Below are 23,483 nucleotides of genomic sequence, written 5' to 3' on the forward strand. Positions count from 1 at the left end.
TAGTTATTATTTTTGTATGTTTTATTTTTTTCCCCCTTTTTTAAATAACTAGACAAGTCAGTTAAGGACAAATTCTTATTTACAATGACGGCCCACCAAAAGGCAAAAGGCCTCCTGCAGGGACAGGGGCTGGGATTATTATTATTTTTTATTAAATAAAAATGTAGGACAAAACACACATCACGACAAGAGAGACAACACTACGTAAAGAGAGACAACACAACACTACGTAAAGAGAGACAACACAACACTACATAAAGAGAGACAACACTACATAAAGAGAGACAACACTACATAGAGAGAGACAACACTACATAGAGAGAGACAACACTACATAAAGAGAGACAACACTACGTAAAGAGAGACAATACTACATAAAGAGAGACAACACTACATAAAGAGAGAGACCACAACACTACATAAAGAGAGACAACACAACACTACATAAAGAGAGACAACACAACACTACATAGAGAGAGACAACACTACATAAAGAGTGACAACACAACACTACATAGAGAGAGACAACACTACATAAAGAGAGACAACACTACATAAAGAGAGACAACACAACACTACATAGAGAGAGACAACACTACATAAAGAGAGACACCACAACACTACATAGAGAGAGACAACACTACATAAAGAGAGACAACACAACACTACATAAAGAGAGACAACACAACACTACATAAAGAGAGACAACACAACACTACATAGAGACGACACAACACTACATAAAGAGAGACAACACAACACTACATAGAGAGAGACAACACTACATAGAGAGAGACAACACTACATAAAGAGAGACAACACTACATAAAGAGAGACAACACTACATAGAGAGAGACAACACTACATAGAGAGAGACAACACTACATAAAGAGAGACAACACTACGTAAAGAGAGACAATACTACATAAAGAGAGACAACACTACATAAAGAGAGAGACCACAACACTACATAAAGAGAGACAACACAACACTACATAAAGAGAGACAACACAACACTACATAGAGAGAGACAACACTACATAGAGAGAGACAACACTACATAAAGAGAGACACCACAACACTACATAAAGAGAGCCACAACACTACATAGAGAGAGACAACACTACATAAAGAGAGACACGACAACACTACATAGAGAGAGACAACACTACATAGAGAGAGACACCACTACACTACATAAAGAGAGACAACACTACACTACATAAAGAGAGACACCACAACACTACATAAAGAGAGACAACACTAGATAGAGACAACACTACATAGAGAGAGACAACACTACATAAAGAGAGACAACACAACACTACATAAAGAGAGACAACACTACACTACATAGAGAGAGACAACACTACATAAAGAGAGACAACACAACACTACATAAAGAGAGACAACACAACACTACATAGAGAGAGACAACACTACATAAAGAGAGACAACACAACACTACATAGAGAGAGACAACACTACATAAAGAGAGACAACACAACACTACATAGAGAGAGACAACACTACATAAAGAGAGACAACACTACATAAAGAGAGACAACACAACACTACATAAAGAGAGACACCACAACACTACATAGAGAGAGACAACACTACATAAAGAGAGACAACACAACACTACATAAAGAGAGACAACACAACACTACATAGAGACAACACAACACTACATAGAGAGACAACACTACACTACATAGAGAGAGACAACACTACATAAAGAGAGACAACACTACACTACATAGAGAGAGACAACACTACATAAAGAGAGACAACACAACACTACATAGAGAGAGACAACACTACATAAAGAGAGACAACACAACACTACATAAAGAGAGACAACACAACACTACATAAAGAGAGACAACACAACACTACATAGAGAGAGACAACACTACATAAAGAGAGACAACCACTACATAAAGAGAGACAACACAACACTACATAGAGAGAGACAACACTACATAAAGAGAGACAACACAACACTACATAGAGAGAGACAACACTACACTACATAAAGAGAGACACCACAACACTACATAAAGAGAGACAACACAACACTACATAAAGAGAGACAACACAACACTACATAAAGAGAGACAACACAACACTACATACAGAGAGACAACACAACACTACATAAAGAGAGACAACACTACATAAAGAGAGACAACACTACATAAAGAGAGACAACACAACACTACATACAGAGAGACAACACTACATAGAGAGAGACAACACTACATAAAGAGAGACAACACTACATAAAGAGAGAGACAACACTACATAGAGAGAGACAACACTACATAAAGAGAGACAACACTACATAAAGAGAGAGACAACACTACATAAAGAGAGACAACACAACACTACATAAAGAGAGACAACACTACACTACATAAAGAGAGACAACACTACACTACATAAAGAGAGACAACACAACACTACATACAGAGAGACAACACTACATAGAGAGAGACAACACTACATAGAGAGAGACAACACAACACTACATACAGAGAGACAACACTACATAGAGAGAGACAACACAACACTACATAAAGAGAGACAACACTACACTACATAGAGAGAGACAACACAACACTACATACAGAGAGACAACACTACATAGAGAGAGACAACACAACACTACATAAAGAGAGACAACACAACACTACATAAAGAGCGACCTAAGACAACAACACAGAGTAACTGTAAGGAGTTCTGTTCTATTAATAATGTAAAATGAACAGCTATAGAGAAAGACATATGAAGGCCAAAATACAGAGGAACTTCTTGATACAATAAAAGTCTTTAAGTCCAAGGAAAACTCCAGGACTGGGTGGCATAGCAGTTGAGGTATATCATGTGTTATAGGATGTTTTAAAACCACTCCTGTAAAATGGCAGACTATCAGTAACTCAGCAAGAAGATCTGGTTTCTCTTTTACTGTAACAGGACCCAGGTGGTAAACATAAAGATCCAGTCCCCTTTCACGTATACGTGTAGTGATGCAAATTTTCTTACAAAATGTAGAGAACATTGAATTAAAAAAGTACTGTCAGATATTATTCATCCTAATCAGACAGGTTTTTCACATGGACTTTACATTAGAGATAATATAAGACAAGTGGGGCGGCAGGTAGCCTAGTGGTTAGAATGTAGAGGGGGCAGGTAGTCTAGTGGTTAGAGTGTAGGGGGGGCAGGTAGCTTAGTGGTTAGAGTGGAGGGGGGGCAGGTAGTCTAGTGGTTAGAGTGGAGGGGGGGCAGGTAGTCTAGTGGTTAGAGTGGAGGGGGGGCAGTTAGCCTAGTGGTTAGAGTGTAGAGGAGGCAGGTAGTCTAGTGGTTAGAGTGTAGGGGCGGCAGGTAGCCTAGTGGTTAGAGTGGAGGGGGGGCAGGTAGCCTAGTGGTTAGAGTGGAGGGGGGGCAGGTAGCCTAGTGGTTAGAGTGGAGGGGGGCAGGTAGCCTAGTGGTTAGAGTGGAGGGGGGCAGGTAGCCTAGTGGTTAGAGTGGAGGGGCGGCAGGTAGCCTAGTGGTTAGAGTATAGGGGAGGCAGGTAGCCTAGTGGTTAAAGTGTAGGGGAGGTAGGTAGCCTAGTGGTTAGAGTGTAGGGGCGGCAGGTAGCCTAGTGGTTAGAGTGTAGGGGAGGCAGGTAGTCTAGTGGTTAGAGTGGAGGGGGGGCAGGTAGCCTAGTGGTTAGAGTGTAGGGGAGATAGGTAGCCTAGTGGTTAGAGTGTAGGGGCGGCAGGTAGCCTAGTGGTTAGAGTGGAGGGGGGGCAGGTAGCCTAGTGGTTAGAGTGTAGGGGAGGCAGGTAGCCTAGTGGTTAGAGTGTAGGGGGGGACAGGTAGCCTAGTGGTTAGAGTGTAGGGTCGGCAGGTAGCCTAGTGGTTAGAGTGTAGGGTCGGCAGGTAGCCTAGTGGTTAGAGTGTAGGGGGGGTAGCCTAGTGGTTAGAGTGTAGGGGAGGCAGGTAGCCTAGTGGTTAGAGTGTAGGGGAGGCAGGTAGCCTAGTGGTTAGAGTGTAGGGGGGGGTAGCCTAGTGGTTAGAGTGTAGGGGGGGTAGCCTAATGGTTAGAGTGTAGGGGAGGCAGGTAGCCTAGTGGTTAGAGTGTAGGGGAGGCAGGTAGCCTAGTGGTTAGAGTGTAGGGGAGGCAGGTAGCCTAGTGGTTAGAGTGTAGGGGAGGCAGGTAGCCTAGTGGTTAGAGTGTGGTGGGGGCAGGGTAGCCTAGTGGTTAGAGTGTAGGGGAGGCAGGTAGCCTAGTGGTTAGAGTGTAGGGGAGGCAGGTAGCCTAGTGGTTAGAGTGTAGGGGAGGCAGGTAGCCAAGTGGTTAGAGTGTAGGGACGGCAGGTAGCCTAGTGGTTAGAGTGTAGGGGAGGCAGGTAGCCTAGTGGTTAGAGTGTGGTGGGGGCAGGGTAGCCTAGTGGTTAGAGTGTAGGGGGGGCAGGGTAGCCTAGTGGTTAGAGTGTAGGGGAGGCAGGTAGCCTAGTGGTTAGAGTGTAGGGGAGGCAGGTAGCCTAGTGGTTAGAGTGTAGGGGAGGCAGGTAGCCAAGTGGTTAGAGTGTAGGGACGGCAGGTAGCCTAGTGGTTAGAGTGTAGGGGAGGCAGGTAGCCTAGTGGTTAGAGTGTGGTGGGGGCAGGGTAGCCTAGTGGTTAGAGTGTAGGGGGGGCAGGTAGCCTAGTGGTTAGAGTGTAGGGGAGGCAGGTAGCCTAGTGGTTAGAGTGTAGGGGAGGCAGGTAGCCTAGTGGTTAGAGTGTGGTGGGGGCAGGGTAGCCTAGTGGTTAGAGTGTAGGGGAGGCAGGTAGTCTAGTGGTTAGAGTGTAGGGGCGGCAGGTAGCCTAGTGGTTAGAATACTGTCACGCCCTGACCTGAGAGAGCCGTTTTCTCTGTTTGGTTAGGTCAGGGTGTGACGCGGGGTGGGCATTCTATGTGTTGTATGTCTATGTTGTCTTTTTCTTTGATTGGCCTAGTATGGTTCCCAATCAGAGGCAGCTGTCATTCGTTGTCTCTGATTGGGAACCATACTTAGGCAGCCATTTTTCCCACTGTCAGTTGTGGGATCTTGTCTTGGTGTTGCATGTGTTTGGCACGCCTTGCTTTTCATTCGTTGTATTGTTTATTGTTTGTGCTGGTTCACATTTAAGGAAATTAATATGACGAACCCAAACCACGCTGCACCTTGGTCTCCTCTCTACGACGAACGTTACAAATGTAGGAGCGGCAGGTAGCCTAGTGGTTAGAGTGTAGGGGAGGCAGGTAGCCTAGTGGTTAGAGTGGAGGGGGGGGCAGGTAGCCTAGTGGTTAGAGTGTAGGGGGGGCAGGTAGCCTAGTGGTTAGAGTGTAGGGGTGGCAGGTAGCCTAGTGGTTAGAGTGTAGGGGCGGCAGGTAGCCTAGTGGTTAGAGTGTAGGGGTGGCAGGTAGCCTAGTGGTTAGAGTGTAGGGGCGGCAGGTAGCCTAGTGGTTAGAGCTTTGGGCCAGTCACTGAAAAGTTGCTAAATCGAATCCCCGAGCTGACAAGGTAAAAATCTGTCGTTCTGCCCCTGAACAAGACAGTTAACCCACTGTTCCCCGGTAGGCCGTCATTGTAAATAAGAATTTGTTCTTAACTGTCTAGTTAAATAAAGATTCAATTAAAGTATTGGAAACAATAGAACACTATGAATAATCTGGGAAACCAGGCCTAGTATTCATAGATGACTTTGAAAAGGCCTTTGATAAAGTACAGCTGGAATTTATATATACGTATTTGCCTGGAATATTTTGATTTTGGAGAATCTCGTACACAATGGGGTAAAGTTATGTATAGTAACCACAGGTGTAAAATAGTGGCTACTTCTCAGAAAGTATTAAATTGTCAAGAGGAGTAAAACAAGGTTGTTCACCTTTAGCATATCTATTTATTATGGCCATCGAAATGTTAGCTGTTAAATTAGATCCAACAGTAGCATCAAGGGGAAATACAGGGCTTAAAAAAAAAGGTGTTGACGATTGATGTTTTCACTTAAATCCTCAATTTGGATCCCTACACAGCCTCATAGAGGATCTAGATAATTTTTCTAACCTCTCGGGATTACAACTGAAGTACACCATATTACATGTTGATTCACAAAAAAAAATACAAGTGGACAAACTCAGTATTCATATCCAAAAATAAATAAATTATCTCACTACAATATATTTTAATATAAAGTTAAAAATTAGATCAAATCTTGCTACCATGGAAAGGAGAACACTTGTCTATTAGTTGTAAAATCACCCTGATTAATTCTTTAGTCATGTCGCAGTTAACCTATTTACTTATGGCCCAGCCTACACCTAACGATTTAGTTTTAATAATTTTATGAGCAAAGAATTTTCCACTTTATTTGGAACGGCAAGCCAGACAAAATTAAACAGGCCTATTTATATAATGAATACGAATTCGGAGGGCAGAAATGATTTAAATATTAAAGCATTGAACCTCTCACTAAAGGCTTCAGTCTTACATTTACATTTACGTCATTTAGCAGACGCTCTTATCCAGAGCGACTTACAAATTGGTGCATTCACCTTAAGATATCCAGTGGAACAACCACTTTACAATAGTGCATCTAAATCTTTTAAGGGGGGGGGTTAGAAGGATTACTTTATCCTATCCCAGGTATTCCTTGAAGAGGTGGGGTTTCAGGTGTCTCCGGAAGGTGGTGATTGACTCCGAGTCAAAAACATATTATTTAATCCGAACTGGTTCTGTAGCAGATTAGTAAGAACGGCTTACCCCGTGTTTTCCCTTTATTCAGATAACAACCTCTCAAATTTAGTTATGAAAAAATGAAAAAATCTCCAAAATATCACTATTTTTAAAACAAGCTATAGAAAGCTGGTTGCAATTTCAGTTTAATCCAACAGGAGAAAATAAAACAGAACAAATATTACAACAAATATTATGGTTCAACTCAAATATACTAATTGATAAGAAAAAAAAAAAACATTCTCTTTGAGAGAATTTTTTTTTATAATGTATAAATATGTAAATGATATAATCAATAGGATTGGTGGACTTATGTCACACAAGCAGCTAACAAAAATATATGAAAATATCTGGTCTATCCAAAAGTAAAACCAACTGATTGCCGCATTGAAGCATTACAGCAAAAATGGAGGAGGCAAGTGGAAGAGGGAGTAGAAAAGGAACTTGTCTGTCGGCATTAAAGAGCAAAATTGGCTAAAGAAAATTGTGATAAATAAAAAAGTATACCAGTTTCATTTAAGGACCCAAAAAACAGCTGTGCCATACAAGTTGCAAAATAGTTGGAAGGAAATGTAATGTACCAACTCCATGGCACATGGTTTATGATCTGATACACAAAATGACGCCGATTCAAAACTTTTTCCCATTTAAATTATTATACAAAATTATTGCAACAAATAGAATGTTATACGCATATACAGGACCAGTCAAAAGTTTAGACACATCTACTCAATCAAGCGCATTTCTATATTTGTACTATTTTCTACATTGTAGAATAATGGTGAAGACATCAAAACTATGAAATTACACATGGAATCATGTAGTAACCAAAAAATGAAAAAAACGTGGAATGAGTAGGTGTGTCCAAACTTCTGACTGGTACTGCATATGGGGTGATAGAAAACATCCCAGCTCTGCATATTTTGCTGTGAAGAGACAGAATCATTAGATAATTTGTTTTGGTATTGTCCATATGTAGCTTGTTTTTGGTCGCAGGTTCAGGAAAGTAATATAGTAGTAATATAGTGGTAGTATATTAGTAATATAGTAGTAATATAGTGGTAGTATATTAGTAATATAGTGGTAGTATATTAGTAATATAGTAGTAATATAGTGGTAGTATATTAGTAATATAGTAGTAATATAGTGGTAGTATATTAGTAATATAGTAGTAATATAGTGGTAGTATATTAGTAATATATGGTAGTAATATTGTGGTTGTATATTAGTAATATAGTAGTAATATAGTGGTAGTATATTAGTAATATAGTGGTAGTATATTAGTAATATAGTGGTAGTATATTAGTAATATAGTAGTAATATAGTGGTAGTATATTAGTAATATAGTAGTAATATAGTGGTAGTATATTAGTAATATAGTAGTAATACAGTGGTAGTATATTAGTAATATAGTAGTAATATAGTGGTAGTATATTAGTAATATAGTGGTATTATAGTGGTAGTATATTAGTAATATATGGTAGTAATATAGTGGTTGTATATTAGTAATATATTAGTAATATAGTGGTAGTATATTAGTAATATAGTGGTAGTATATTAGTAATATAGTGGTAATATAGTGGTAGTATATTAGTAATATAGTAGTAATATAGTGGTAGTATATTAGTAATATAGTGATAGTATATTAGTAATATAGTAGTAATATAGAGGTAGTATATTAGTAATATAGTGGTAATATAGTGGTAGTATATTAGTAATATAGTAGTAATATAGAGGTAGTATATTAGTAATATAGTGGTAATATAGTGGTAGTATATTAGTAATATAGTAGTAATATAGTGGTAGTATATTAGTAATATAGTGGTAGTATATTAGTAATATAGTGGTAATATAGTGGTAGTATATTAGTAATATAGTAGTAATATAGTGGTAGTATATTAGTAATATAGTGATAGTATATTAGTAATATAGTAGTAATATAGAGGTAGTATATTAGTAATATAGTGGTAATATAGTGGTAGTATATTAGTAATATAGTAGTAATATAGTGGTAGTATATTAGTAATATAGTAGTAATATCCTGGGGGTGGGCATTACTCTTGAAGCTGGAGTATATTTACTGGATTTGATTAAATCTGCTGATCATCCCAACCCTCTCCTCTGTCCTCAGGTCCTGCCATTGTCCTCTCCTTCTTCATCGCAGCGCTGGCCTCTGTGATGGCTGGTCTTTGTTATGCTGAGTTTGGTGCCCGCGTCCCCAAGACGGGCTCAGCCTACCTGTACAGCTACGTCACAGTGGGAGAACTCTGGGCCTTCATCACGGGATGGAACCTCATCCTCTCTTACATTATCGGTGAGACGGGCAGCCATTTGTATTATTAAAAGGTTAGACTGAGCAAGATGCTGCTGCTGCATGCACGAAGTAAACACAAAGCGGATTTATTTCCACAGCGACTAAGAGCGTTGAAGAGAGAGGCTAAACTTGTCCTCTGTTTTCGTCCCGTCCCGTAGCAGCGAGAAGCGCGCCACAGACACCGTATGAAGGAATGTAGAAGAGCAAAGTCTTGCATCGTGCTCATCTCAATATCTGTGGTGCTATGTGTTAGACCGTCTACCTTTTTTTTTAACCAGGTCATTTGAAAATGTTTATCAGCTACAAGCTGGGCGGTGAAACTGAAGAATACTCTGAGTGTACAAAACATTAAGAACGACTTACAAAATACATTCATCGGGGTCATGGACTCTACAGAGGAGTCAAAAGCGTTCCACAGGGATGCTGGCCCATGTTGATCCCAATGCTTCCCACAGTTGTGTCATTTTGGCTGGATGTCCTTCGGGTGGTGGACCCATTCTTGATACACACGGGAAACTGTTGAGCGTGAAACACCCAGCAGCGTTGTCGTTCTTGACACAAACCGGTGCGCCTGGCACCTACTACCACACCCCGTTCAAAGGAACTTAAATAGTCTTGCCCATTCACTCTATGAATGGCATCCATACACATTCCATGTTTCAATTCTATCAAGACTTTACAATCCATCTTTAACCTGTCTCCTCCTTTTGATCTACACTGATTGAAGTGGATTTAAAAGGTGACATCAATAAGGAATCATATATTTCACCTGGATTCACCTGGTCAGACTGTGTCATGGGAAGAGCAGGTGTTCCTAATGTTTTGTATACTCAGTGTAAAGACAGATCATCTTTTTGTTAGATCACACACTTGCTTCATATGTGGTGAGAGTTGGGATGAGTGTTGGGATGAGTGTTGGGTAGAGAGTTGGGATGACTGTTGGGTAGAGAGTTGGGATGACAGTTGGGTAGAGAGTTGGGTAGAGAGTTGGGTAGAGAGTTGGGATGAGTGTTGGGTAGAGAGTTGGGTAGAGAGTTTGGATGAGTGTTGGGTAGAGAGTTGGGATGAGTGTTGGGTAGAGAGTTGGGATGAGTGTTGGGTTGAGTGTTGGGTAGAGAGTTGGGTAGAGAGTTGGGTAGAGAGATGGGATGACTGTTGGGTAGAGAGTTGGCATGAGTGTGGGGTTGAGAGTTGGGATGACTGTTGGGTAGAGAGTTGGGATGAGAGTTGGGATGAGTGTTGGGTAGAGAGCTGGGATGAGTGTTGGGTAGAGAGTTGGGTAGAGAGTTGGGTAGAGAGTTGCGATGATGGATGGGAAGAGATTTGGGTAGAGAGCTGGGATGAGTGTTGGGTAGAGAGTTGGGATGAGTGTTGGGTAGAGAGTTGGGTAGAGAGTTGGGATGAGTGTTGGGTTGAGAGTTGGGTAGAGGGTTGGGTAGAGGGTTGGGTAGAGGGTTGGGTAGAGGGTTGGGATGAGTGTTGGGTTTAGAGTTGGGTAGAGTGTTGGGTAGAGAGTTGGGTAGAGAGTTGGGATGAGTGTTGGGATGAGTGTTGGGAAGAGAGTTGGGTAGAGAGTTGGGTAGAGGGTTGGGTAGAGATTTGGGAAGAGGGTTGGGATGAGTGTTGGGTAGAGAGTTGGGATGACTGTTGGGTAGAGAGTTGAGTAGAAAGTTGGGATGAGTGTTGGGATGAGAGTTGGGATGAGTGTTGGGTAGAGAGTTGGTTAGAGAGTAGGGTAGAGATTTGGGAAGAGGGTTGGGATGAGTGTTGGGTAGAGAGTTGGGATGACTGTTGGGTAGAGATTTGGGATGACTGTTGGGTAGAGAGTTTGGTAGAGAGTTGAGTAGAGAGTTGGGATGAGTGTTGGGATGAGAGTTGGGTAGAGAGTTGGGTAGAGAGTTGGGTAGAGAGTTGGGATGAGTGTTGGGTAGAGAGTTGGAATGAGAGTTGGGTAGAGAGTTGGGTAGAGAGTTGGGGTAGAGAGTTGGGATGAGTGTTGGGTAGAGAGTTGGGAAGAGAGTTGGGTAGAGAAATGGGATGAGAGTTGGGTAGAGAGTTGGGATGAGTGTTGGGTAGAGAGTTGGGTAGAGAGCTGGGATGAGTGTTGGGTAGAGAGTTGGGATGAGTGTTGGGTAGAGAGTTGGGTAGAGAGTTGGGTAGAGAGTTGGGATGAGTGTTGGGAAGAGAGTTGGGAAGAGAGTTGGGTAGAGCGTTGGGATGACTGTTGGGTAGAGAGTTGGGTAGACAGTTGGGTAGAGAGTTGGATAGAGAGATGGGATGAGTGTTGGGAAGAGAGTTGGGTAGAGAGTTGGGATGAATGTTGGGAAGAGAGTTGGGTAGAGATTTGGGTAGAGAGTTGGGTAGAGAGTTTGGTAGAGGGTTGGGTAGAGGGTTGGGTAGAGTGTTGGGATGAGTGTTTGGTAGAGTGTTGGGTAGAGAATTGGGTAGAGAGTTGGGAAGAGAGTTGGGTAGAGAGATGGGTAGAGAGTTGGGTAGAGATTTGGGAAGAGGTTTGGGATGAGTGTTGGGTAGAGAGTTGGGATGACTGTTGGGTAGAGTTGGGATGACTGTTGGGATGAGTGTTGGGTAGAGAGCTGGGATGAGTGTTGGGTAGAGAATTGGGTAGAGAGTTGGGTAGAGAGTTGGGATGAGTGATGGGTAGAGATTTGGGTAGAGAGCTGGGATGAGTGTTAGGTAGAGAGTTGGGATGAGTGTTGGGTAGAGAGTTGGGTAGAGAGTTGGGATGAGTGTTGGGTTGAGATTTGGGTAGAGGGTTGGGTAGAGGGTTGGGTAGAGGGTTGGGATGAGTGTTGGGTTTAGTGTTGGGTAGAGAGTTGGGTAGAGAGTTGGGATGAGTGTTGGGATGAATGTTGGGAAGAGAGTTGGGTAGAGAGTTGGGTAGAGGGTTGGGTAGAGAGTTGGGTAGAGAGTTGGGTAGAGATTTGGGAAGAGGGTTGGGATGAGTGTTGGGTAGAGAGTTGGGATGACTGTTGGGTAGAGAGTTGGGTAGAGAGATAAGTGTTGGGATGAGAGTTGGGATGAGTGTTGGGTAGAGAGTTGGTTAGAGAGTTGGGATGAGTGTTGGGAAGAGAGTTGGGTAGAGTTGGGTAGAGAGTTGGGTAAAGTGTAGGGTAGAGATTTGGGAAGAGGGTTGGGATGAGTGTTGGGTAGAGAGTTTGGTAGAGAGTTGAGTAGAGAGTTGGGATGAGTGATTGGATGAGAGTTGGGTAGAGAGTTGGGATGAGTGTTGGGTAGAGAGTTGGGAAGAGAGTTGGGATGAGTGTTGGGTAGAGAGTTGGGTAGAGAGTTGGGTAGAGAGTTGGGATGAGTGTTGGGTAGAGAGTTGGAATGAGAGTTGGGTAGAGAGTTGGGATGAGTGTTGGGTAGAGAGTTGGGTAGAGAGTTGGGTAGAGAGTTGGGTAGAGAGTTGGGATGAGTGTTGGGTAGAGAGTTGGGAAGAGAGTTGGGTAGAGAGATGGGATGAGAGTTGGGTAGAGAGTTGGGATGAGTGTTGGGTAGAGAGTTGGGTAGAGAGCTGGGATGAGTGTTGGGTAGAGAGTTGGGATGAGTGTTGGGTAGAGAGTTGGGTAGAGAGTCGGGTAGAGAGTTGGGTAGAGAGTTGGGAAGAGAGTTGGGTAGAGAGTTAGATAGAGAGTTGGGATGAGAGTTGGGAAGAGAGTTGGGTAGAGAGTTGGGATGAAAGTTGGGAAGAGAGTTGGGTAGAGATTTGGGTAGAGAGTTGGGTAGAGAGTTGGGTAGAGGGTTGGGTAGAGAGTTGGGATGAGTGTTGGGTAGAGTGTTGGGTAGAGTGTTGGGTAGAGTGTTGGGTAGAGAGTTGGGTAGAGAGTTGGGTAGAGAGTTGGGTAGAGAGTTGGGTAGAGATTTGGGTAGAGAGTTGGGAAGAGAGTTGGGATGAGTGTTGGGTTGAGAGTTGGGAAGAGGGTTGGGTAGAGGGTTGGGTAGAGGGTTGGGATGAGTGTTGGGTTTAGAGTTGGGTAGAGTGTTGGGTAGAGAGTTGGGTAGAGAGTTGGGATGAGTGTTGGGATGAGCGTTGGGATGAGTGTTGGGATGAGAGTTGGGTAGAGAGTTGGGTAGAGGGTTGGGTAGAGAGTTGGGTAGAGATTTGGGAAGAGGGTTGGGATGAGTGTTGGGTAGAGAGTTGGGATGACTGTTGGGTAGAGAGTTGGGTAGAGAGTTGGGATGAGTGTTGGGTAGAGAGTTGGGAAGAGAGTTGGGTAGAGAGTTGGGATGAGTGTTGGGTAGAGAGTTGGGTAGCGAGCTGGGATGAGTGTTGGGTAGAGAGTTGGGATGAGAGTTGGGTAGAGAGTTGGGTAGAGAGTTGGGATGAGTGTTGGGAAGAGAGTTGGGTAGAGAGTTGGGATGAGTGTTGGGTAGAGAGTTGGGTAGACAGTTGGGTAGAGAGTTGGATAGAGAGTTGGGATGACTGTTGGGAAGAGAGTTGGGTAGAGAGTTGGGTAGAGAGTTGGGTAGAGAGTAGGGTAGAGATTTGGGAAGAGGGTTGGGATGAGTGTTGGGTAGAGAGTTGGGATGACTGTTGGGTAGAGAGTTGGGATGACTGTTGGGTAGAGAGTTTGGTAGAGAGTTGAGTAGAGAGTTGGGTAGAGAGTTGGGATGAGTGTTGGGTAGAGAGTTGGAATGAGAGTTGGGTAGAGAGTTGGGTAGAGAGTTGGGGTAGAGAGTTGGGATGAGTGTTGGGTAGAGAGTTGGGAAGAGAGTTGGGTAGAGAAATGGGATGAGAGTTGGGTAGAGAGTTGGGATGAGTGTTGGGTAGAGAGTTGGGTAGAGAGCTGGGATGAGTGTTGGGTAGAGAGTTGGGATGAGTGTTCGGTAGAGAGTTGGGTAGAGAGTTGGGTAGAGAGTTGGGATGAGTGTTGGGAAGAGAGTTGGGAAGAGAGTTGGGTAGACCGTTGGGATGAGTGTTGGGTAGAAAGTTGGGTAGACAGTTGGGTAGAGAGTTGGATAGAGAGATGGGATGAGTGTTGGGAAGAGAGTTGGGTAGAGAGTTGGGATGAATGTTGGGAAGAGAGTTGGGTAGAGATTTGGGTAGAGAGTTGGGTAGAGAGTTTGGTAGAGGGTTGGGTAGAGGGTTGGGTAGAGTGTTGGGATGAGTGTTTGGTAGAGTGTTGGGTAGAGAATTGGGTAGAGAGTTGGGAAGAGAGTTGGGTAGAGAGATGGGTAGAGAGTTGGGTAGAGATTTGGGAAGAGGTTTGGGATGAGTGTTGGGTAGAGAGTTGGGATGACTGTTGGGTAGAGTTGGGATGACTGTTGGGATGAGTGTTGGGTAGAGAGCTGGGATGAGTGTTGGGTAGAGAATTGGGTAGAGAGTTGGGTAGAGAGTTGGGATGAGTGATGGGTAGAGAGTTGTGTAGAGAGCTGGGATGAGTGTTAGGTAGAGAGTTGGGATGAGTGTTGGGTAGAGAGTTGGGTAGAGAGTTGGGATGAGTGTTGGGTTGAGATTTGGGTAGAGGGTTGGGTAGAGGGTTGGGTAGAGGGTTGGGATGAGTGTTGGGTTTAGTGTTGGGTAGAGAGTTGGGTAGAGAGTTGGGATGAGTGTTGGGATGAATGTTGGGAAGAGAGTTGGGTAGAGAGTTGGGTAGAGGGTTGGGTAGAGAGTTGGGTAGAGATTTGGGAAGAGGGTTGGGATGAGTGTTGGGTAGAGAGTTGGGATGACTGTTGGGTAGAGAGTTGGGTAGAGAGATAAGTGTTGGGATGAGAGTTGGGATGAGTGTTGGGTAGAGAGTTGGTTAGAGAGTTGGGATGAGTGTTGGGAAGAGAGTTGGGTAGAGTTGGGTAGAGAGTTGGGTAAAGTGTAGGGTAGAGATTTGGGAAGAGGGTTGGGATGAGTGTTGGGTAGAGAGTTTGGTAGAGAGTTGAGTAGAGAGTTGGGATGAGTGATTGGATGAGAGTTGGGTAGAGAGTTGGGATGAGTGTTGGGATGAGAGTTGGGTAGAGAGTTGGGAAGAGAGTTGGGATGAGTGTTGGGTAGAGAGTTGGGTAGAGAGTTGGGTAGAGAGTTGGGATGAGTGTTGGGTAGAGAGTTGGAATGAGAGTTGGGTAGAGAGTTGGGATGAGTGTTGGGTAGAGAGTTGGGTAGAGAGTTGGGTAGAGAGTTGGGTAGAGAGTTGGGTAGAGAGTTGGGATGAGTGTTGGGAAGAGAGTTGGGTAGAGAGATGGGATGAGAGTTGGGTAGAGAGTTGGGATGAGTGTTGGGTAGAGAGTTGGGTAGAGAGCTGGGATGAGTGTTGGGTAGAGAGTTGGGATGAGTGTTGGGTAGAGAGTTGGGTAGAGAGTCGGGTAGAGAGTTGGGTAGAGAGTTGGGAAGAGAGTTGGGTAGAGAGTTGGATAGAGAGTTGGGATGAGAGTTGGGAAGAGAGTTGGGTAGAGAGTTGGGATGAAAGTTGGGAAGAGAGTTGGGTAGAGATTTGGGTAGAGAGTTGGGTAGAGAGTTGGGTAGAGGGTTGGGTAGAGAGTTGGGATGAGTGTTGGGTAGAGTGTTGGGTAGAGTGTTGGGTAGAGAGTTGGGTAGAGAGTTGGGTAGAGATTTGGGTAGAGAGTTGGGAAGAGAGTTGGGATGAGAGTTGGGATGAGTGTTGGGTTGAGAGTTGGGAAGAGGGTTGGGTAGAGGGTTGGGTAGAGGGTTGGGATGAGTGTTGGGTTTAGAGTTGGGTAGAGTGTTGGGTAGAGAGTTGGGTAGAGAGTTGGGATGAGTGTTGGGATGAGCGTTGGGATGAGCGTTGGGATGAGAGTTGGGTAGAGAGTTGGGTAGAGGGTTGGGTAGAGAGTTGGGTAGAGATTTGGGAAGAGGGTTGGGATGAGTGTTGGGTAGAGAGTTGGGATGACTGTTGGGTAGAGAGTTGGGTAGAGAGTTGGGATGAGTGTTGGGTAGAGAGTTGGGAAGAGAGTTGGGTAGAGAGTTGGGATGAGTGTTGGGTAGAGAGTTGGGTAGAGAGCTGGGATGAGTGTTGGGTAGAGAGTTGGGATGAGAGTTGGGTAGAGAGTTGGGTAGAGAGTTGGGATGAGTGTTGGGAAGAGAGTTGGGTAGAGAGTTGGGATGAGTGTTGGGTAGAGAGTTGGGTAGACAGTTGGGTAGAGAGTTGGATAGAGAGTTGGGATGACTGTTGGGAAGAGAGTTGGGTAGAGAGTTGGGTAGAGAGTTGGGTAGAGAGTAGGGTAGAGATTTGGGAAGAGGGTTGGGATGAGTGTTGGGTAGAGAGTTGGGATGACTGTTGGGTAGAGAGTTGGGATGACTGTTGGGTAGAGAGTTTGGTAGAGAGTTGGGATGAGTGTTGGGTAGAGAGTTGGGAAGAGAGTTGGGTAGAGAGTTGGGATGAGTGTTGGGTAGAGAGTTGGGTAGAGAGCTGGGATGAGTGTTGGGTAGAGAGTTGGGATGAGAGTTGGGTAGAGAGTTGGGTAGAGAGTTGGGATGAGTGTTGGGAAGAGAGTTGGGTAGAGAGTTGGGATGAGTGTTGGGTAGAGAGTTGGGTAGACAGTTGGGTAGAGAGTTGGATAGAGAGTTGGGATGACTGTTGGGAAGAGAGTTGGGTAGAGAGTTGGGTAGAGAGTTGGGTAGAGAGTTGGGTAGAGATTTGGGAAGAGGGTTGGGATGAGTGTTGGGTAGAGAGTTGGGATGACTGTTGGGTAGAGAGTTGGGATGACTGTTGGGTAGAGAGTTTGGTAGAGAGTTGAGTAGAGAGTTGGGATGAGTGCTTGGATGAGAGTTGGGTAGAGAGTTGGGATGAGTGTTGGGATGAGAGTTGGGTAGAGAGTTGGGTAGAGAGTTGGGATGAGTGTTGGGTAGAGAGTTGGGTAGAGAGTTGGGTAGAGAGTTGGGATGAGTGTTGGGTAGAGAGTTGGAATGAGAGTTGGGTAGAGAGTTGGGATGAGTGTTGGGTAGAGAGTTGGAATGAGAGTTGGGTAGAGAGTTGGGTAGAGAGTTGGGTAGAGAGTTTGGATGAGTGTTGGGTAGAGAGTTGGGAAGAGAGTTGGGTAGAGAGATGGGATGAGAGTTGGGTAGAGAGTTGGGATGAGTGTTGGGTAGAGAGTTGGGTAGAGAGCTGGGATGAGTGTTGGGTAGAGAGTTGGGATGAGTGTTGGGTAGAGAGTTGGGTAGAGAGTTGGGTAGAGAGTTGGGATGAGTGTTGGGAAGAGAGTTGGGAAGAGAGTTGGGTAGAGAGTTGGGTAGAGAGTTGGGTAGAGAGTTGGGTAGCGAGTAGGGTAGAGATTTGGGAAGAGGGTTGGGATGAGTGTTGGGTAGAGAGTTGGGATGACTGTTGGGTAGAGAGTTGGGATGACTGTTGGGTAGAGAGTTTGGTAGAGAGTTGAGTAGAGAGTTGGGATGAGTGCTTGGATGAGAGTTGGGTAGAGAGTTGGGATGAGTGTTGGGATGAGAGTTGGGTAGAGAGTTGGGAAGAGAGTTGGGTAGAGAGTTGGGATGAATGTTGGGAAGAGAGTTGGGTAGAGATTTGGGATGAGTGTTGGGTAGAGAGTTGGGTAGAGGGTTGGGTAGAGGGTTGGGATGAGTGTTGGGTAGAGAGTTGGGTAGAGAGTTGGGTAGAGAGTTGGGTAGAGAGTTGGGTAGAGATTTGGGTAGAGAGTTGGGAAGAGAGTTGGGAAGAGAGTTGGGTAGAGAGTTGGGTAGAGATTTGGGAAGAGGTTTGGGATGAGTGTTGGGTAGAGAGTTGGGATGACTGTTGGGTAGAGTTGGGATGACTGTTGGGATGAGTGTTGGGTAGAGAGCTGGGATGAGTGTTGGGTAGAGAGTTGGGATGAGTGATGGGTAGAGATTTGGGTAGAGAGCTGGGATGAGTGTTGGGTAGAGAGTTGGGATTAGTGTTGGGTAGCGAGTTGGGTAGAGAGTTGGGATGAGTGTTGGCTTGAGTGTTGGGTAGAGGGTTGGGTAGAGGGTTGGGTAGAGGGTTGGGATGAGTGTTGGGTTTAGAGTTGGGTAGAGTGTTGGGATGAGTGTTGGGATGAGTGTTGGGATGAGTGTTGGGTAGAGAGTTGGGTAGAGAGTTGGGTAGAGGGTTGGGTAGAGAGTTGGGTAGAGATTTGGGAAGAGGGTTGGGATGAGTGTTGGGTAGAGAGTTGGGATGACTGTTGGGTAGAGAGTTGGGTAGAGAGTTGGGAAGAGAGTTGGGTAGAGAGATGGGATGAGAGTTGGGTAGAGAGTTGGGATGAGTGTTGGGTAGAGAGTTGGGTAGAGAGCTGGGATGAGTGTTGGGTAGAGAGTTGGGATGAGAGTTGGGTAGAGAGTTGGGTAGAGAGTTGGGATGAGTGTTGGGAAGAGAGTTGGGAAGAGAGTTGGGTAGAGAGTTGGGATGAGTGTTGGGTAGAGAGTTGGGTAGACAGTTGGGTAGAGAGTTGGATAGAGAGTTGGGATGAGTGTTGGGAAGAGAGTTGGGTAGAGAGTTGGGATGAATGTTGGGAAGAGAGTTGGGTAGAGATTTGGGTAGAGAGTTGGGTAGAGAGTTGGGTAGAGGGTTGGGTAGAGGGTTGGGATGAGTGTTGGGTATAGTGTTGGGTAGAGTGTTGGGTAGAGTGTTGGGTAGAGAATTGGGTAGAGAGTTGGGAAGAGAGTTGGGTAGAGAGTTGGGTATAGAGTTGGGTAGAGATTTGGGAAGAGGTTTGGGATTAGTGTTGGGTAGAGAGTTGGGATGACTGTTGGGTAGAGTTGGGATGACTGTTGGGATGAGTGTTGGGTAGAGAGCTGGGATGAGTGTTGGGTAGAGAGTTGGGTAGAGAGTTGGGTAGAGAGTTGGGATGAGTGATGGGTAGAGATTTGGGTATGGAGCTGGGATGAGTGTTGGGTAGAGAGTTGGGATGAGTGTTGGGTAGAGAGTTGGGTAGAGAGTTGGGTAGAGAGTAGGGTAGAGATTTGGGAAGAGGGTTGGGATGAGTGTTGGGTAGAGAGTTGGGATGACTGTTGGGTAGAGAGTTGGGATGACTGTTGGGTAGAGAGTTTGGTAGAGAGTTGAGTAGAGAGTTGGGATGAGTGTTTGGATGAGAGTTGGGTAGAGAGTTGGGTAGAGAGTTGGGTAGAGAGTTGGGTAGAGAGTTGGGTAGAGAGTTGGGATGAGTGTTGGGTAGAGAGTTGGGATGAGAGTTGGGTAGAGAGTTGGGTAGAGAGTTGGGATGAGTGTTGGGTAGAGAGTTGGGAAGAGAGTTGGGTAGAGAGATGGGATGAGAGTTGGGTAGAGAGTTGGGATGAGTGTTAGGTAGAGAGTTGGGTAGAGAGCTGGGATGAGTGTTGGGTAGAGAGTTGGGATGAGTGTTGGGTAGAGAGTTGGGTAGTGAGTTGGGTAGAGAGTTGGGATGAGTGTTTGGAAGAGAGTTGGGAAGAGAGTTGGGTAGAGAGTTGGGATGAGTGTTGGGTAGAGAGTTGGGTAGACAGTTGGGTAGAGAGTTGGATAGAGAGTTGGGATGAGTGTTGGGAAGAGAGTTGGGTAGAGAGTTGGGTAGAGATTTGGGTAGAGAGTTGGGTAGAGAGTTGGGTAGAGGGTTGGGTAGAGGGTTGGGTAGAGTGTTGGGATGAGTGTTGGGATGAGTGTTGGGTAGAGTGTTGGGTAGAGAGTTGGGTAGAGATTTGGGAAGAGGTTTGGGATGAGTGTTGGGTAGAGAGTTGGGATGACTGTTGGGTAGAGAGTTGGGTAGAGGGTTGGGTAGAGGGTTGGGTAGAGAGTTGGGTAGAGAGTTGGGTAGAGAGTTGGGTAGAGGGTTGGGTAGAGAGTTGGGATGAGTGTTGGGATGAGTGTTGGGTAGAGAGCTGGGATGAGTGTTGGGTAGAGAGTTGGGATGAGTGTTGGGTAGAGTGTTGGGTAGAGAGTTGGGTAGAGAGTTGGGATGAGTGTTGGGAAGAGAGTTTGGAAGAGAGTTGGGTAGAGAGTTGGGTAGAGAGTTGGGATGAGTGTTGGGATGAGTGTTGGGTAGACAGTTGGGTAGAGAGTTGGATAGAGAGTTGGGATGAGTGTTGGGAAGAGAGTTGGGTAGAGAGTTGGGATGAATGTTGGGAAGAGAGTTTGGTAGAGATTTGGGATGAGTGTTGGGTAGAGAGTTGGGTAGAGGGTTGGGTAGAGGGATGGGATGAGTGTTGGGTAGAGAGTTGGGTAGAGAGTTGGGTAGAGAGTTGGGTAGAGAGTTGGGTAGAGATTTGGGTAGAGAGTTGGGAAGAGAGTTGGGAAGAGAGTTGGGTAGAGAGTTGGGTAGAGATTTGGAAAGAGGTTTGGGATGAGTGTTGGGTAGAGAGTTGGGATGACTGTTGGGTAGAGTTGGGATGACTGTTGGGATGAGTGTTGGGTAGAGAGCTGGGATGAGTGTTGGGTAGAGAGTTGGGATGAGTGATGGGTAGAGATTTGGGTAGAGAGCTGGGATGAGTGTTGTGTAGAGAGTTGGGATTAGTGTTGGGTAGCGAGTTGGGTAGAGAGTTGGGATGAGTGTTGGGTTGAGTGTTGGGTAGAGGGTTGGGTAGAGGGTTGGGTAGAGGGTTGGGATGAGTGTTGGGTTTAGAGTTGGGTAGAGTGTTGGGATGAGTGTTGGGATGAGTGTTGGGATGAGTGTTGGGTAGAGAGTTGGGTAGAGAGTTGGGTAGAGGGTTGGATAGAGAGTTGGGTAGAGATTATGGAAGAGGGTTGGGATGAGTGTTGGGTAGAGAGTTGGGATGACTGTTGGGTAGAGAGTTGGGTAGAGAGTTGGGAAGAGAGTTGGGTAGAGAGATGGGATGAGAGTTGGGTAGAGAGTTGGGATGAGTGTTGGGTAGAGAGTTGGGTAGAGAGCTGGGATGAGTGTTGGGTAGAGAGTTGGGATGAGAGTTGGGTAGAGAGTTGGGTAGAGAGTTGGGATGAGTGTTGGGAAGAGAGTTGGGAAGAGAGTTGGGTAGAGAGTTGGGATGAGTGTTGGGTAGAGAGTTGGGTAGACAGTTGGGTAGAGAGTTGGATAGAGAGTTGGGATGAGTGTTGGGAAGAGAGTTGGGTAGAGAGTTGGGATGAATGTTGGGAAGAGAGTTGGGTAGAGATTTGGGTAGAGAGTTGGGTAGAGGGTTGGGTAGAGGGTTGGGTAGAGGGTTGGGATGAGTGTTGGGTATAGTGTTGGGTATAGTGTTGGGTAGAGTGTTGGGTAGAGTGTTGGGTAGAGAGTTGGGATGAATGTTGGGAAGAGATTTGGGTAGAGAGTTGGGTAGAGAGTTGGGTAGAGAGTTGGGTAGAGGGTTGGGTAGAGGGTTGGGATGAGTGTTGGGTATAGTGTTGGGTAGAGTGTTGGGTAGAGTGTTGGGTAGAGAATTGGGTAGAGAGTTGGGAAGAGAGTTGGGTAGAGAGTTGGGTATAGAGCTGGGTAGAGATTTGGGAAGAGGTTTGGGATTAGTGTTGGGTAGAGAGTTGGGATGACTGTTGGGTAGAGTTGGGATGACTGTTGGGATGAGTGTTGGGTAGAGAGCTGGGATGAGTGTTGGGTAGAGAGTTGGGTAGAGAGTTGGGTAGAGAGTTGGGAATAGTGATGGGTAGAGATTTGGGTAGAGAGCTGGGATGAGTGTTGGGTAGAGAGTTGGGATGAGTGTTGGGTAGAGAGTTGGGTAGAGAGTTGGGTAGAGAGTAGGGTAGAGATTTGGGAAGAGGGTTGGGATGAGTGTTGGGTAGAGAGTTGGGATGACTGTTGGGTAGAGAGTTGGGATGACTGTTGGGTAGAGAGTTTGGTAGAGAGTTGAGTAGAGAGTTGGGATGAATGTTTGGATGAGAGTTGGGTAGAGAGTTGGGTAGAGAGCTGGGATGAGTGTTGGGTAGAGAGTTGGGATGAGTGTTGGGTAGAGAGTTGGGTAGTGAGTTGGGTAGAGAGTTGGGATGAGTGTTTGGAAGAGAGTTGGGAAGAGAGTTGGGTAGAGAGTTGGGATGAGTGTTGGGTAGAGAGTTGGGTAGACAGTTGGGTAGAGATTTGGATAGAGAGTTGGGATGAGTGTTGGGAATAGAGTTGGGTAGAGAGTTGGGTAGAGATTTGGGTAGAGAGTTGGGTAGAGGGTTGGGTAGAGTGTTGGGATGAGTGTTGGGTAGAGTGTTGGGTAGAGTGTTGGGTAGAGAGTTGTGTAGAGAGTTGGATAGAGAGTTGGGATGAGTGTTGGGAAGAGAGTTGGGTAGAGAGTTGGGTAGAGATTTGGGTAGAGAGTTGGGTAGAGGGTTGGGTAGAGGGTTGGGTAGAGTGTTGGGATGAGTGTTGGGTAGAGTGTTGGGTAGAGAGTTGTGTAGAGAGTTGGGTAGAGATTTGGGAAGAGGTTTGGGATGAGTGTTGGGTAGAGAGTTGGGATGACTGTTGGGTAGAGTTGGGTAGAGGGTTGTGTAGAGGGTTGGGTAGAGAGTTGGGTAGAGAGTTGGGTAGAGAGTTGGGTAGAGGGTTGGGTAGAGAGTTGGGATGAGTGTTGGGATGAGTGTTGGGTAGAGAGTTGGGATGAGTGTTGGGTAGAGAGTTGGGATGAGTGTTGGGTAGAGAGTTGGGATGAGTTTTGGGTAGAGAGTTGGGAAGAGAGTTGGGTAGAGAGTTGGGTAGAGAGTTGGGATGAGTGTTGGGTAGAGAGTTGGGATGAGTGTTGGGTTGAGAGTTGGGTAGAGAGTTGGGTAGAGAGTTGGGAAGAGAGTTGGGTAGAGAGTTGGGTAGAGAGTTGGGATGAGTGTTGGGTAGAGAGTTGGGATGAGTGTTGGGTTGAGAGTTGGGTAGAGAGTTGGGATGAGTGTTGGGTAGAGAGTTGGGATGAGTGTTGGGTAGAGGGTTGGGTAGAGAGTTGGGAAGAGAGTTGGGTAGAGAGTTGGGATGAGTGTTGGGTAGAGAGTTGGGATGAGTGTTGGGTAGAGAGTTGGGATGAGAGTTGGGATGAGTGTTGGGATGAGAGTTGGGATGAGTGTTGGGTAGAGAGTTGGGTTGAGAGTTGGGATGAGAGTTGGGTAGAGATCTGGGATGAGAGTTGGGATGAGAGTTGGGATGAGAGTTGGGATGAGAGTTGGGTAGAGAGTTGGGATGAGAGTTGGGTAGAGAGTTGGGTAGAGAGTTGGGATGAGAGTTGGGATGAGAGTTGGGATGAGAGTTGGGATGAGTGTTGGGATGAGAGTTGGGTAGAGAGTTGGGATGAGAGTTGGGTAGAGAGTTGGGATGAGAGTTGGGTAGAGAGTTGGGATGAGAGTTGGGTAGAGAGTTGGGATGAGTGTTGGGTAGAGAGTTGGTTAGAGAGTTGGGATGAGAGTTGGGATGAGTGTTGGGATGAGAGTTGGGTAGAGAGTTTGGATGAGAGTTGGTTAGAGAGTTGGTTAGAGAGTTGGGATGAGAGTTGGGATGAGAGTTGGGATGAGAGTTGGGATGAGAGTTGGTTAGAGAGTTGGGATGAGAGTTGGGTAGAGAGTTGGGATGAGAGTTGGGATGAGAGTTGG

The 23,483-nt window shown here is 45.6% G+C and overlaps 1 protein-coding gene across 1 annotated transcript in view; it reads left to right on the forward strand.

The window, feature by feature from the left end:
* Positions 1–23,483, forward strand: part of LOC106604047 (high affinity cationic amino acid transporter 1) — a 94,185-nt gene that overhangs the window by 17,530 nt on the left and 53,172 nt on the right. The window contains exon 3 of the mRNA XM_082974833.1: positions 8,884–9,066. Coding sequence (XP_082830959.1) covers positions 8,884–9,066 — 183 coding nt within the window. The remainder of the gene's footprint in view (positions 1–8,883; positions 9,067–23,483) is intronic.

The sequence above is a fragment of the Salmo salar genome, chromosome 04, assembly GCF_965601325.2.
Source record: "Salmo salar chromosome 04, fSalSal1, whole genome shotgun sequence".
Taxonomy (NCBI): Eukaryota; Metazoa; Chordata; class Actinopteri; order Salmoniformes; family Salmonidae; genus Salmo; species Salmo salar.